At 42.0% G+C, this 15,651-nt stretch overlaps 1 protein-coding gene across 1 annotated transcript in view; it reads left to right on the top strand.

The window, feature by feature from the left end:
* Positions 1-15,651, top strand: part of PASK (PAS domain containing serine/threonine kinase) — a 426,576-nt gene that overhangs the window by 219,587 nt on the left and 191,338 nt on the right. The window contains exons 11-12 of the mRNA XM_053709902.1: positions 1,796-1,974; positions 2,146-2,313. Coding sequence (XP_053565877.1) covers positions 1,796-1,974; positions 2,146-2,313 — 347 coding nt within the window. The remainder of the gene's footprint in view (positions 1-1,795; positions 1,975-2,145; positions 2,314-15,651) is intronic.

Consider the following 15,651-nt stretch of genomic DNA (forward strand, 5'->3'; position numbering starts at 1 on the left):
CTGTTAGACAACTGACGTACCAGGTACGTCCATTGTCATTAACTGCTTGTTAATGCATGACGTACCTGGTACGTCAGTTGTCATTAAGGGGTTAAACTACAGTCACCACTGCACCCTATGGTTTCTCCTTTCTCTGTTTCGGTCGAATGACTGAATATGGCAGTTAGGGGAGGAGCTATATAGCAGCTCTGCTGTGGGTGATCCTCTTGCAACTTCCTTTTGGGAAGGAGAATATCCCATAAGTAATGGATGATCCGTGGACTGGATACACTACAAGAGAAATAAATTTATCAGGTAAGCATAAATTGTTTTTCTTCCTAACCTTCGGTCGAATGACTGGGGGGGTGGAGTTAGAGGGGGAGCTATATGGACAGCTCTGCTGTGTGCTCTCTTTACCACTTCCTTTTGGGAAGGAGAATATCCCACAAGTAAAGGATGAATCCGTGGACTCGATACATCACAAGAGAAAGTAATTTATCAGGTAAGCATAAATTCTGTTTTTTAAACAATAACATGTTTGGTGTTTACTATCCCTTTAATTTGACTTTCAAATGAAGAAGTAGATTTTTTTTTTCTTTTCAGAAATATGTCAGTTACCTTTTCCTTCCTAATGCATCATATGTATCTTAATCATGAAAGTTTAATTTTGACTTGACTGTCCCTTTTTAAAGGGACAGTCAAGTAAAAAAACAAAACTTTCATGATTTAAATAGGGCATGTCATTTTATACAACTTTCCAACCCAGAGGCAGACCTTTTTTTCACTTTCTGCGATGACTTTTTTTGTCAACATTTTTCTGCAGGTCATTTTGAAATTAAATACAATTTTAAATCGGGCAGTTATACTAAAGCAACAGCACAATTGCAATATACTGATTAACTGTAGAATAAAGCAATTTTAAAACATATATTATATATAGTATATATATATATATATTCATTCATCAATCAATGCTCTGCTGCTTTGCAGTGCTACCCCATATTTGACTGTTCTCTTAAAACAGTGCTTCACTGTGACTGCACTGTGTGAAGGAAAATGTACGCAATGCAGCCAGAGCAAAGCAATGTTTAAAGAGGACAGCCTGTTTTGGAGCAGCAAAGCTTAAGTGCTAACGGTTCCCTCATGTGTCCCATTCTTTCTGCAGACATGCTGCATTTTCTGCGATGACATCTCCGATCACAGCATGTTCTGCCTTGGGGCTTTCCAATTTACTTTTATTACCATTTTTGCTTTGCTCTTTTGGTATTCTTAGTTGAAAGCTAAACCCTAGGAGGTTCATATGCTAATTTCTTTGCCCTTGAAGGCCGCCTCTAATCTGAAAGAATGTTGACAGTTTTTCACCACTAGAGGGCGTTAGTTCATGTGTTTCATATAGATAACATTGACCTCAGACACATGAAGCTCCTAGGAGTGAGCACTTTTTGGCTAAAAATGCAAGTCTGTCAAAAGAACTGAAATAAGGGGGCCGTTTGCAGAGGCATAGATACAAGGTAATTACAGAGGTAAAACATATATTATTATAACTGTGCATTATGCAAAACTGGGGAATGGGTAATAAAGGGATTATCTATCTTTAAACAACAAAAATGTTGGTGTTGACTGTCCCTTTAAGTTTAGGGAGATTCTTTCAACAAACATATAAGTGCTATATACTGCAATTTACTAATTATTTTCCAATGTGTAATTAATATTTCATGGATAAAACTACATTTAAAGTAACAAGCAATTTGAAATAACCTTTACGAAATTATAAAATTCATTTTTGCTAGCCTGTCACTTCTACCTGTACTTACAGATGTCCGTTTTGAGGTGCAGAAAGCTTCCCTGACCACTTCCCCCTTGTTCAATGTCTGGGTATTTAAAGATCTGATGCAGAGTCAGAGAGAAGCAATAGCCAGGACACGTCTTCTGCTCTCTAGTTTAGCAAGCTCTTCACAGTCACTTCTGGAGCAGTCTGAGCGCAGTCTTGGAGAGGTTTGTATTGCTTCTTGAGAAAATGTAAATGTAGACTGTAATAGAAACATTTCCTTCTCCGTTTTTAATGTGAGCAGCTTAAAAGTGAATCTTACATCATTGTACAGTTAAAGGACTACAATTAAAATGTGTAATATGTATTTTTTCTTCTTCTTTTTTTCTTTACCTTAGCTAATCCGTAGCAGTGCAGGTGCTGGCTACTGCACAGAATTAGAAGATCTGAATACTCTTGGAGCCTGTGATGGGCAGTATGCCCAGGAATATCAGACTATATCCCCTCTAGGAAAAGGAGCCTTTGGCTTTGTGTGGTCAGCAAGATGTAAGCAAGATGCTAAAGAGGTTGGTATTTATATTTTGCTTGTGCTACATTATCTCTAAAAAAATGTTTTTCTCTATCAGTACTTATAAAGTGTACCCCCTTTCTTTCCCACATAATAAATTTTGGAAGCTGCAGTTAGCGGTAAATTAATGCTTAAATCTAGAATGTCCTTGCACTACAATGTTGCAGCATGATTTAGGCTGCACACTTACAACCCCCTAGTCATAGGACAATAACTTTGGGAACCTGCAGTTTGCTTCAAATCATTGTTTAGCATGTCCTTTATATAAAAATTCTGCATGTTAAAGGGATACAAAACTTCAAATGTTTCTTTCATGAATCAGATAGAACATGCAATTTTAAACAACTTTCCAATTCACTTCTATTATCAATTTTTGTTCTCCTGGTATCTTTTGTTGAAAAGCAGGGATGTATGCTTAGGAGCCGCCCCTTTTCTGGAGCACTAAATAGCTAGCAGCAGTTTTGCGAGAATGTAATCCATTTGCCGGAGAACTAGATGGCAGCATTATTTCTTGCCATGTAGTGCTCCAGATGAATACCTTGGTATCTCTTCAAAACAGAATAAAATGGGAATGAAGCTAATTTCCATATTTTTTTTTTAAATAATTTTTTTATTGAGGTATTGGCATAAAACATAAATAATACACAATACACCTTTTTGTCAAAAGAATAGGATACAAACATAAGAGACCAAAACAATTCGGCGTCTATATAATACATTGACTAAAGGCTAATGAGACCTCGATTTTTCAATAATATACCATGTATAACTGACCAGTTAGAAATATGGATTTAGGCCTCAAGGACCAAGAGTATATGAAATAGGAGTTATCTGATGGTCAGGAGTCTAGCTCCTTAGGAGCTTCAAAAGGAGCGTGAACAAGGGGGAAGGGGATATTCAGCGGGTAAGCACCGCTATAGATAAAAGGGAAAGGGTGGAGGGCGGAGCCATATATATATGCTAATACTTTAGGGAACTTGGAGGGGGGATTTTAGTCTTGCCAATGAAGGAAATTGAATGGGCCATGAAGCAGGGTCAACTATCTATTCATAGTTACAAAAACAATGCCTCCTTTACCATTCTATATTAATGGTTCTAAGTGTCAGCCAAAAAAGTATACCCAAGTATGTAAAAAACAGCTTATGAGCTATCAGTGGAGCTATAGTAGTTTTAACATGGCTATATGCAAATGATCTAGTTAGTAGATTAGGGGTGTTACAACAATAGATTATATAATGAGAGATGATCCCATGTATCATGTCTCTAGGCCATTTAAACTAACTTATATTTACACCCTTGAGGCTCAGACTCCAGATTTAGGCATCATGTATAAAGATAATGTCAACAAGTGGAGCTCTAAAACACATTAACAACAGGATAAGCATCAGTAAACTAAATCCCGCTAACTCAGTAGTAAGTATAACCGTTACAACAAGGTAAAGTATGCCTGTGTATAGGAGCTGTAGGTGGCGTCCAAGCACATATATAGCAACTTGATTTCTACAACAATATATCTTGGCATATAGATGCTAACATAATAATAAAATAATATAGCTGCCAGGATCTATTAATAGGAGACCCTGCGACAATATTTTAAGGTGTATGGGCTGCTGGGGATTCAAGTCTTGTAAGATATAGTGTTTTGTCCGAAACTATCCAGCATCAGAAGGGTTCTTTTACAGCCAGCAGCTACTCTATTACCCAATACCAAGTTTCTGAGGGGCCTGGCTATCTTGCGGGGAGTTATGTTCAAAGTATTTGGTTATCTGGCTTTGTGTTGCTTAAATATGATGCAGATGCATATTGCCCAAAAGAGACAAACTCTGAGTGAAAAGCATATAATAATAGCAAGATGGTGCCCAGAGGAAGCTTACAGATAGCACATATTACATATGCAAGTAGCAGATGCTGGGAGTATCCCTTAAAATAGCATATATGCGTAGATCCAGTGTAAGGTCAGGGTACCTAGAGAGTTTTTATAAACATCTACGCTATAAGTAAAGATAAACACATAGGTAATGCATAGTAGCTATATATGTAATAACCTATAAACATTATAAATTTGAAAGTATGTTGGCGTTCAACCAAAAGCTGCAAAATACCCTATAAGGCTAAACTAACAAACATATTATACTTTACATGTTAACATGCATATTAACTGCATTTCTAGCATGTAACACAGAGCAGTAGATTATGTAAAGAAACTTTGCACATTATTTCTATGCTAGGAGTTCAGGTATCATAGGGTAATTGATGTGAAAACATAAAACAGTGCATGCCTTATGTGAACAGCCTAGCTATAGATACAGCTATGTAAAGTGATTTCAACCTTTTTGTAAAAAACTCTATGTAAAACTAACATTTAACTTAAAGAGATTTGGTATAAATTAGTATCTAGCATTTTCATTGTAAGGCATTAGGTAATATAGGTACTGAAGTAATAGATTTAACTAGGCAGCTAATCCTCAAATATATCAATGTTCATAATGAGGGTAATAACTAGGCTAGATGGCACTCCAAATATATGTAACTGTAGTATGTTATCACAAAATTAACTAATCAAGCAGATAATTTCAAGAAGCATTTGAGGCATATATATTAAAAATAGAGCCAAATAGGAATAAGGGGAACCAATAACAGAGCTTATAGTAAAGCTTAACTAGGAGTGGTATTTACATGAGCTGACAGTTACAAAAACCCCACTCACAAAGCTTAGCACTTCGTGTAATAGTTATAGCTTAAATGAGTACATTACTTAATTGGGCTTTCGTGTGCAATAAGAGGAACAATCAGAAGCGCTAATGTCCTGTTCTCATGTAGTGTAATTTCACTCCGCATGCAGGATGCCATAGTTTTCAATGTATTAGAGTTGTCTAGCGATAAAGCTTAATAAATGGTAGATGGTAAGAGGAAAAAGAGCCCTTTGTCAAAAGGGGGTTGTACATGTGGAAGAAGCCCCCACCATGGCCACTGGTATATATCATTAGTGTCAGTGTCTCAGACTTATCCATAGAGAAGCCAGGGCAAAAAGTTCCATCTGGGATGTGGAAAAGTCTATAAACCTCTGTGTCCGTGTTTCCAAGAGGCAGCGGGGGGAATAATACTTAGCCTCTACCCGATTCCAGCTCTTAAGGTGCTGAATCCATAGCTGTAAGAGTAAGGGTTGGATCTAAAATAATGGCGTCGATAGTGAGGTTCCATACGGTCAAATACCCCTTGTCTGTTGCGGGCTTGGGAATGATACCTAATTTCAAGTTGGGGCCGCATGAAGTCAGCTGTGTATATCAGCAAGTAGGGCAAGTTATTGTACCTGAAGCGGATCTCCTTAGTTAGTATATCATGGATGCTAGCTTTTAGTTGCATGTCCACAGCGGTTCTAAGATGAACTCCGGTGTTGGAGCAGGAGATCTTAAGTGGAGTGTGTGTATTCTCCACAACTTGCTCGCAGTAGTCGTCAATCACCGGAGCTAGGGCCACTTGTTGTCGCAGGTAGGTAGTGAGATAGTGCTGCGGATGTTTCCAGGCAATTTTCGGAGCTGCTCTTTTTGACTCTGGTAAAACCTCAGCAGAAAGCATCGCAGCTGTATGTGGATGTGTCGGGTCACAACTCACTGCCCCCGATAGGATGTTAGTGGAGATCTGTCCAGTCTGCTGCTCCTGTGTTCGCTCGTGTGGGAGTAGGGTTGGCAATGGTAAATCTTCTTTCGAGCTTGCCACATCTGTATCACTGTCGGTTAGGTGAGCGGCGCCATCTTTGTTGCGCAATTCAGTAATGAGAGATTGCAAGCCGTGAAACTGTCTGTCGGCTTTACTGCACAGCCCTTCCAAAAATAAAGCCAGGTGCGTGGACGACTCCTCCATATTCAGAGTATTGTGGTAGCGTCAACCGGCTAGTTGATAGACCGGGTCAGGCCGTCAAGTGGATATTTAGTAGCTCAATTACCACGCTGTATTCTCCGTCTTGGTTTGAGCCGGCTAGTAGGCCTCTGCGCCGTCTCAAGAGCCAATAAATTATATTTTAGGCCCAGGTTACAGAGTCCAAGTCCCAGTATATGCTAAGAGTAAATCCTAAATAGATATAGCTTCTCAGAATGCCATAATTTGATCTTTCAATGATAAAGTGTCAGGAGCTCTGCAATGGTGCGTCTTGTAGCTTTGGCAGTTGGCTCCGCCCCCCGCTAATTTCCATTTTTATATGAGGATAGTCCACGGCTTCATTCATTACTTGTGAGAAATACACAACCTGGCCACCAGGAGGAGGCAAAAACATCCCAGCCAAAGGCTTAAATACCTCCTCCACTCCCCTCATCCCCCAGTCATTCTTTGCCTTTCGTCACAGGAGGATGGCAAAGAAGTGTCGGAAGATTCGGAGTAGTCTCTTATGGAGGGAAGTACTCTTCGGAATGGGACTGGAGTTTTAAGAATGTTCGGGTCTGGAGATGCAGGCAGAGTCTTTTTGCGAAACCATCCAGACTTGTTTTAACAGCTCCTTAAGCAATCAGTGTTGATGAGTTTTACTGCCTGCTTTCTAGCACTCAAGTCCATGTTAGGAGCGATGCTACAACACTGTCAAACTTGAGAGGCCGTGTTCCCGTTCCACGGCATAGATTCTGGTAAGATCATTTCATTTTTTATACATGTATGATAACGCAAGAAGACAGGGTCACAGTGTGGCTCCATTGATCTGTATAGAATCAAGGGTTAATATCTCCGGAAGGAGATTATTGAACAGGGGGGGATTTATACATGATTGCTTAATTGTGTTTTTGCTGCGACATGTGTGAGATGTGACTCTGGCAATGTGTGAACAGTCAGGTTTTTCTTTCATTTTAATTAACTGTGCAGCCTGTTTAGTTTAGCGGCGGCCTTCGCTGCAATGCAGGAGCCTCTACCTATTGGTGTGACTGTCAGATATGATGGAGGTGGAGACTCCCCTCAATGAGATACAGGAAAGAATTAAGGCCCTGAGGGTAGCTAATTTGTTTATCTGTGATGCTAATATGCAGATTATTCGCTTGATTGCCAAGACATCAGGCTCAGGGTGCCTTTCTTCCGCAGGATAAGAAGAATAAGCCTAAGGGTCCTAATTTTCGTCCCTTTCGTTCTTATAAATCTCAACGATAGCAGCCTGCCGCAAAGCCTGAGCAGTCCAAGAGATCTTGGAAACCATCTCGGTCTTGGAATAAAGCCAAGCAGAACAAGAAGCCCTCCGATCCGTCTCTGTATCTTTCGCGGAGGCTTGGATGAGAAACGTGCAAGATCCTTGGGTTCTGGAGGTCATTGTCCAGGGTTACAGGATAGGTTTCAAATCTCATCCTCCCAGGGGCAGATTCCTCTTGTCAAATCTATTGTCAAAACTGGAGAAGCGAGATGCCTTTCTAGAGCGCTTGAGGGATCTCTCCTCTCTAGGAGTAATTGTACCGGTAGCTCTAGCAGAAAGACGTCTAGGGTACTATTCAAACCTTTTCGTGGTCCCAAAGAAGGAGGGCATATTTCGACCAATTCTAGAGTTTAAATAAGTTTCTGTTGGTCCCATCATGCAAGATGGAGACAATAAGGTCTATCCTGCCCTTAGTTCAGGAGGGACAGTTCATGACTATGATGGACTTGAAGGACGCTTACCTTCATGTGCCAATACACAAGGATCACTTCAAGTTCCTAAGATTCGCTTTTCAAAACCAGCACTTCCAGTTTGTAGCTCTCCCCTTCGGTCTGGCTACTGCCCCAAGAGTCTTTACAAAGGTTCTGGGAGCTCTGCTCGCCGTGGCTTGATCAAGAGGTATTGCAGTAGCGCCTTATCTGGACAACATCCTGTTCCAGGGACCGTCCTGCCAGCTGGCAGAAGATCATTCGAGAGCTCTTCTACTTCTTCGATCTCATGGATGGAAGATGAACTCAGGAAAGAGTTCTCTGGTTCCCAGTACCAGAGTGGAGTTCCTGGGCATGATAATAGACTCCATGTCGATGAAGATATTCCTGACAGACCAGAGTCGTCGCAAAATTGCATCCAGCTGTTTTGTCCTTCAGACCGCCTCAAGGCCATCTTTGGCCCGGTTTATGGAGGTGATTGGGCTTATTTTATCCAGCATAGATGTCATTTCATACGCCAGGTTCAAACTCAGACCTCTTCAGTTGTGCATGCTGAGACAAGTGTTTGCAGGGATTTGCAACAGATGGGGGACGCCGGAGATAGATATCATGGCCTCCCGACTCAACTTCAAGCTACCCAGATACGGGTCGTAGTCCAGGGATCCAGAGCTGATAGATGCATTAGCGGTGCCTTGGAGGTTCAACCTAGTCTACATATTTCCACCGTTACCACTTCTACCTCGAGTAGTGGCCCGTATCAAGCAGGAGCATGCATAGACTATTCTGATTGCTCCGTCGTGGCCGCAGAAGATGTGGTTTGTGGATCTGGTGGGGATATCATTGTCTCCTCCATGAAGGTTGCCCTGTCGCAGGGATCTGCTTGTACAGGGCCCCTTTGTGTTTCAAAATCTAGATTCTCTGAGACTGACTGCATGGAGATTGAACGCTTAGTCTTGGCCAGGAGAGGGTTTTCTGAGAGTGTGATTGATACTCTCATTAAAGCCAGGAAGTCGGTCACCCGACGCATCTATCATAAGGTGTGGATGACCTACTCTGGTGTGAGGCTCGTGGGTATCCCTGGCATAAGGTCAGGGTATCCAGGATCCTTTCCTTCCTTTCCTTCCTCCAGGACAGTTTGGAGAAGGGACTTGCCGCCAGTTCTTTAAAGGGACAGATTTCGGCTCTATCTGTGTTGCTATAGAAGAAGCTCGCTGAGCTTCCTGATATACAATCTCTTTTGTTCAGGCTGTATCCGGGATCAGGCCTGTATTTAGGCATTCTGCTCCTCCTTAGAGTTTGAATTGGGTTCTTAAGGTTTTGCAGAGGGCTCCGTTTGAGCTTATGCTTCTCTTGACATTAAAATACTGTTTTGGAAGGTTCTTTTTCTACTGGCTATTGCTTCGGCATGCTTAGTCTCTGAGTTGGCGGCCTTGCAATGTGAGCCTCCTTACCTGGTTTTTCATGCCGATAAGGCAGTCCTTCGCACTGGGTTGGGATTTCTCCATAAGGTTGTGTCTGATCGCAACATTAATCAAGAGATTGTAGTTCCTTATGTCCTAAACCTTCTTCTTCAAAGGAACGGTTACTTCATAATTTGAATGTGGTTCGAGCTTTGAAATTTTTATCTTCAGGCTATAAAGGATTTCAGACAGACTTAAGCATTGTTTGTTGTCTATTCAGGGAAGCGCAAAGGGCAGAATGCTTCTTCCACTTCCCTATCTTTTTGGCTGAGGAGCATGATTCTCTTGGCTTATGAGACAGCGGGACATAAGCCTCCTCAGAGGATTACGGCTCACTCAACTAGAGCTGTGGTTTCTTCTTCTGCCTTTAAGAATGAGGCCTTTATGGAGCAGATTTGTAAGGTGGCTACCTGGTCCTCCTTACATACTTTTTCAAAGTTTAACAAATTTGACATATTTGCTTTGGCGGAAGCAGCTTTTGTGAGAAAGGGTTTTGCAGGCTGTGGTGCCCTCAGAATAGGGTCTGCCTCTCTTTTCCCTCCCATTTTTTTCATTCCGTGTCCTCTAGAGCTTGGGTATTTGTTTCCCACAAGTAATGAATGAAGCCGTGGACTCTCCTCATATTAAGATGGGAAACATAAATTATGCTTACCTGATAATTTCATTTCCATCTGTACGAGGAGAGTCCACGGCCCCCACCCGGTTCTCCGTTGGGCGGATCTAAATTTCTTTTGTTTTTCTTCTGACACCATTTATACCCTGATATTTCTCCTACTGTTCCTTGTTCCCTCGGCAGAATGACTGGGGGATGAGGCGAGTGGGGGAGGTATTTAAGCCTTTGGCTGGGGTGTCTTTGCCTCCTCCTGGTGGCCAGGTTCTGTATTTCCCACAAGTAATGAATGAAGCCGTGGACTCTCCTCATACAGATAAAAATGACATGATCAGGTAAGCCTAATTTATGTTTTTATAATAGAAGTAAATTGGAAACTTTTTAAAAAACATAAATTGGGACTTCCGGTGGGCGGGACATCTGGATGGAAGCAAGCTACAAGAGCGCTGCCAATATCAGCTAAATAAGTAGCTTTTTCCGAAATATCTAGAGACCATCCAGACCCCCACAGCATATATCTTACTGGGAGACTCTACCCTGGTCATCGCCAGTCGATACTTTAATTGTGCAGGGCACTCCATCAGCCCTAGCCCCCGGTCGTAGCATAAGGCTAAGAAGGCCATCTGGCACTGTAGCATCTGTCCTGTTGACAAGCTATACATAGTGCTGTACCCGCATATCACCACCCAACCTCCTGCAATGGAATTGCCTATCGCTGAAGAAACAGAGACTAGCAACTGCATCTTTGCTGAGGTGAAGGCCATGCTCCTGCCTAAACTGGACAGACTACTATCATCCTGCATGGATCTCCACGCAATGGTGAAGATACCGGAGCAGTCTTCCCACCCTAAGAAACCTGTACCCGATCGGCTTGGACTTACCTCACAGTTTTTGGCAACCGCCACTATACCCCATGCCGAGGGGGCGGATAACAGCCTCATGACCGCAGCTCCTTCACAGACTGGGGGGGAGGCAGTGACATTGAAAACTGAGATATGCTTGAATCTGAGAGTCGGTGCGGTCCCAGGGATATACCAGCCAGAGCATGTGAAGAGACCGCAGGGGCGACAGATACGGTCACAGCTGTGTGGCCCATTTCCACTGAGCACTGACTTGCTGAACATACAGAACCTCTGCTGTAAACCACAAGAAAGAGCGGAGGAAGTCAGCAGGGGCGCAGGGGATGCAGTGTCAGAGCGGAGCATTGTGGCGGCGGGCATTGTGCCTTTAGTGCAACATAACTTTGACACACACATGCTCGCTCAAGAGTTGCTGGGGGGTGCATGCTGCCATGGTATGTGTCTGCTGCAGGGCATTGGATCAGCCCGGGGAATGGGCTCAGTGGTGGCTATGCTTATGTTCCTGAGGCACATGGAAGACATAATACTATCTACCCATAGAACTCGCTTATCTACTGGAATCGGCTGAACTGTCATCCTCTTGCTCCTAATGACACTCCCTTAGAACTTCAGAGTGTAGCATTTACTTGCCGCAAACAAAAGACTGCTACACAATTCTAATGCTGTTTTATTTTTTCAGTTTAAAATGCTCCCTAGGTAGATATTACACATAATACTGCGATGTGTATTTGCCTGCACTTTGGTTTCTGCTAACTCTGGTAACAATGCTATTATGTTTATTTTTTGTTCTTGTTTCCTTTGTATATAGTTGGCAACACAAGCAATGTGTCTAGCGACAGATAATTACCCTTACTCACAAAGCTATAGTTAATTCAGAGGTAGTCAGTTTGATCGCTATATTTCTATGCACTGGGACCTTTTGAGTTTTTGCAGGGTATTGAGATGTTGACCTGCCTCTTTTCCCTATCCTTATTTTTATATAAATGTGGCAAGAGACAGGGTTTGTTCTTTCATCTAAGCCCCCCAATCTGCCCAACCCCTGTCATGGTATATTCATTAGTACCCTAGATGTGCTCAATACTGATGTTTTTATTTCTAACTCTGTGTATGAGACTAACGCAATGTTAAAAAAACCATCTATGTAGTAGTCTAGCCCTCCCTTACATTTTGGCGCTAACGTCCTCTCTTAATTTAACTTACCTTAATTTCCTCACTTCCTATTCTAAGTTCTCGGACCTGCTCTTATGAAGCACACATCTATATACTGGTCTTGTATACATTATAAGCCATTCGAAATGAAAATCATATTAAATGTCTCATGCTCATACACTATAGCAAGTATATTATCTACTTATCTCACTATAGCGGCTAATAAGATCATATGTTCCCTGAATGCAGGCTGGTCTAGTGAAAACGTATTAACCCTCACAATTAAAATTTAGAGCCACACAATGTAATTTTGTAGAATAGCAACCATAGTAACTCAACTTTATACCTGTAACCCACAGCTACAACCCTTGTTCTCAAATAGAGGTAAGGCCCGTATTCTGTCTCAGATGTCGCGGTTCTATTTGTGTTTTATTTTGTTTATTTGTTTGATCAAGGTTATAAGAGTGAGACCCACTAGTGCCTTCTCCTTACCTAAGAGCCCAATTAATTTTTGAACATGTCTATTATTTATGTAACACAACATTTTAAATGTCTTCAGTCGGACTATGTATATACTGGACTTTACTGTATCGCCCCATTATGGAGGTGTTCTGATTCGGACTGAGGATCTCTAATTTAATTGATTTGCGCACACTACCACAAAACCTAACCCAATGGTGATATCCAACGCCCATGCTAACTTTGCAAGTGACTATTTTAAGTAACTCTAGGCTTCCAATACTGATAACATAGATCGCGTCACTAGTTTACATAGACCAGTTACGTCAGGAAACACGCCTCGCTACCCCATATATTATAAAACTCTCCTATAAATGTAGACCTGGGTGATACACAAATAGACTGCTACTCATGCTAAGGCTCACTCTCAGTATAATTTTTTATAGAAATGTTTGCCCCCTGTTTGTTGGTTTATTTGTTTGTTTGTGTGTTTGGTTTGTTATTTCAGAAAAAAACAAGGAGTTCAAGCAATCCTCAACATCCCACCAATCTTAGTTGCTTGAAATGCTTCAGGTGACTTTTTGACTCAAAACAACTCTGCTTTTACATAATGGGATGGGCATATCTCACACTTATATTGCTTCTCTGCATTATTTCTAGAGTATTTATATAATTTGCACACTGCAATTCTTCACTTTGGATACCCTGTTGTTGTCATGAACTGCAGTGACTTTACCAAAAATGTACTTGTACCAGTATGTACCATGTATATGAACTCTCTTGTTTAATAAAAAGAATTTAAAAAAAAAAAAAAAACATAAATTAGGCTTACCTGATCATTTAATTTCCTTCTGTATGAGGAGAGTCAACGGCATCATTCCTTAATGTTGGAAAATACTGAACCTGGCCACCAGGAGGAGGCAAAGACACCCCAGCTAAAAGCTAAAATACTCCCAATACTTCACTCATATCCCAGTCATTCTGCCAAGCGAACAAGGAACAGTAGGAGAAATATCAGGGTATAAATGGTGCCGGAAGAGAGAAGCAAATTTTGGTACGCCAATCGGGAGTTTACGGGTGGGGGCCGTAGACTCTCCTCATACATAAGGAAATGTAAGCATAATTTATGTTTTCCTTCTTAATATGAGGAGAGTCCACGGCATCATTCCTTACTGTTGGGAAAACGGGAGGGGTAGAAGAGAGGCAGACCCTAATCTGAGGGCACCACAGCCTGCAAAACCTTTATCCCAAAAGCTGCTTCGGCTGAAGTAAAAACGTCAAACTTGTAGAATTTTGAAAACGTATGAAAGGAGGACCAGGTAGCCGCATTACAAATCTGATACAATAGAGGTCTCGTTCTTAAAGGCCCAAGAGGAAGCCACCGCTCTAGCGGAATGAGCCGTAATCCTCTGAGGAGGTCTAAGACCCGTTGACTCGTAAGCTAAGAGTATAACACTCCTCAACCAAAAAGATAAGGAAGTCGAAGAAGCCTTCAGACCCTTACGCTTCCCAGAGTAGATAACAAACAAGGAAGAAGTTTGCCTAAAATCCTTAGTAGCTTGAAGATGAAACTTCAAAGCTCGAACCACATCCAGATTATGAAGTAAACGTTCCTTCAAAGACGAATGATTAGGACACAAGGAAGGAACCACAATCTCCTGATTAATGTTACGATCAGACACAACCTTAGGGAGAAAATCCAAGGTACGTAGGACAGCCTTATCAGTGTGGAACACCAGATAAGGAGGCTCACATTGCAAGGCAGCTATTTCAGAAACTGCGTCCCAACGCAATAGCCAATAGAAAAAAACCTTCCAGGACAACAACTTGATGTCAACCGAAATGCATAGGCTCAAACGGAGCCTGTTGCAAAAACTTAAGAACAAGTTTTAAACTCCAAGGTGGAGCATTGTATCTAAACACAGGTCTGTTCCTATTTAGAGCCTTAACAAAGATTACATGTCATGGAGCTCTGCGAGCCTCTTGTGCAGCAAAGCAGATAGATTAAATCTGTCCCCTCAGGAAACTGGCAGAAAGGCCCTTCTCCAGACCCTCCTGGAGAAAAGAAAGTATCCTGGCAGCCTTAAAGGGACACTGAACCCAAATTTTTTTCTTTCGTGATTCAGATAGAGCATGTAAGTTTTGATGCCAGCCCATTTTTGGTGAACAACCTGGGTTGTTCTTGCTGATTGGTGGATAAATTCATCCACCAATAAAAAAGTGCTGTCCAGAGTCCTGAACCAAATAAAGAGCTTAGATGTCTTCTTTTTCAAATACAGATAGCAAGAGAACAAAGACAAATTGATAATAGGAATAAATTAGAAAGTTGCTTAAAATTGCATGCTCTATCTGAATCACGAAAGAAAAAATTTGGGTTCAGTGTCCCTTTAACCTTATGCCAGACTTAACCACGCTCTTCACACCAGAATAAGTAAGCTCTCCACACCTTATGAAAGATGTGACAAGTAACAGGTTTACGAGCCTAAATGAGAGTATCAATAACCCTCTCAGAGAAACCTCTCTTGGCAAGGACTAAGCGTTCATCCTCCACGCAGTCAGCCTCAGAGAATCTAGATTTTGATTAACAAAAGGACCCTGTTCCAGCAGATCCCTGCGACAAGGTAACGTCCACAGAGAAGATGACATCCCCACCAGGTCCGCGAACCACATCCTTCGCGGACACGATGGAGCAATCCGTATTACTGATTCCTGCTTGATGCTAGCCACTACACGAGGAAGAAGTGGTAACGACGGGGAAATGTAAATCAGATTGAACCTCCAAGGCACTGCTAATGCATCTATTAGCTCCGCTTGAGGATCCCTGTACTGCGATCCATATCTGGGTAGCTTCGAATTGAGACTGGACGCCATGAGATCTTTCTCCGGCGTCCCCCATTTGATGCAGATCTCCGCAAACACCTTGGGATGGAGAGACCATTCCCCGGGTGAAAGGATTGTCTGCTGAAGAAATCCGCCTCCCAGTTGTTCATGCCCGGAATTTGGATAGCTGACAGCGAGCATTGTGGGCCTCCGCCCACTCCAGAATCCGAGATACTTCCCTCATTGCTAGGGAGCTTTTCGTTCCCCCCTGATGGTTGATGTAAGCCACCAAGGTTATGTTGTCTGATTGGAATCTGATAAACTGGGATGAACCCAGAAGAGGCCAAGCCTTCAGAGCATTGAAGGTTGCCCGAAGTTCCAGAATGTTG

This window comes from Bombina bombina, chromosome 4 (genome assembly GCF_027579735.1).
Source record: "Bombina bombina isolate aBomBom1 chromosome 4, aBomBom1.pri, whole genome shotgun sequence".
NCBI lineage: Eukaryota > Metazoa > Chordata > Amphibia > Anura > Bombinatoridae > Bombina > Bombina bombina.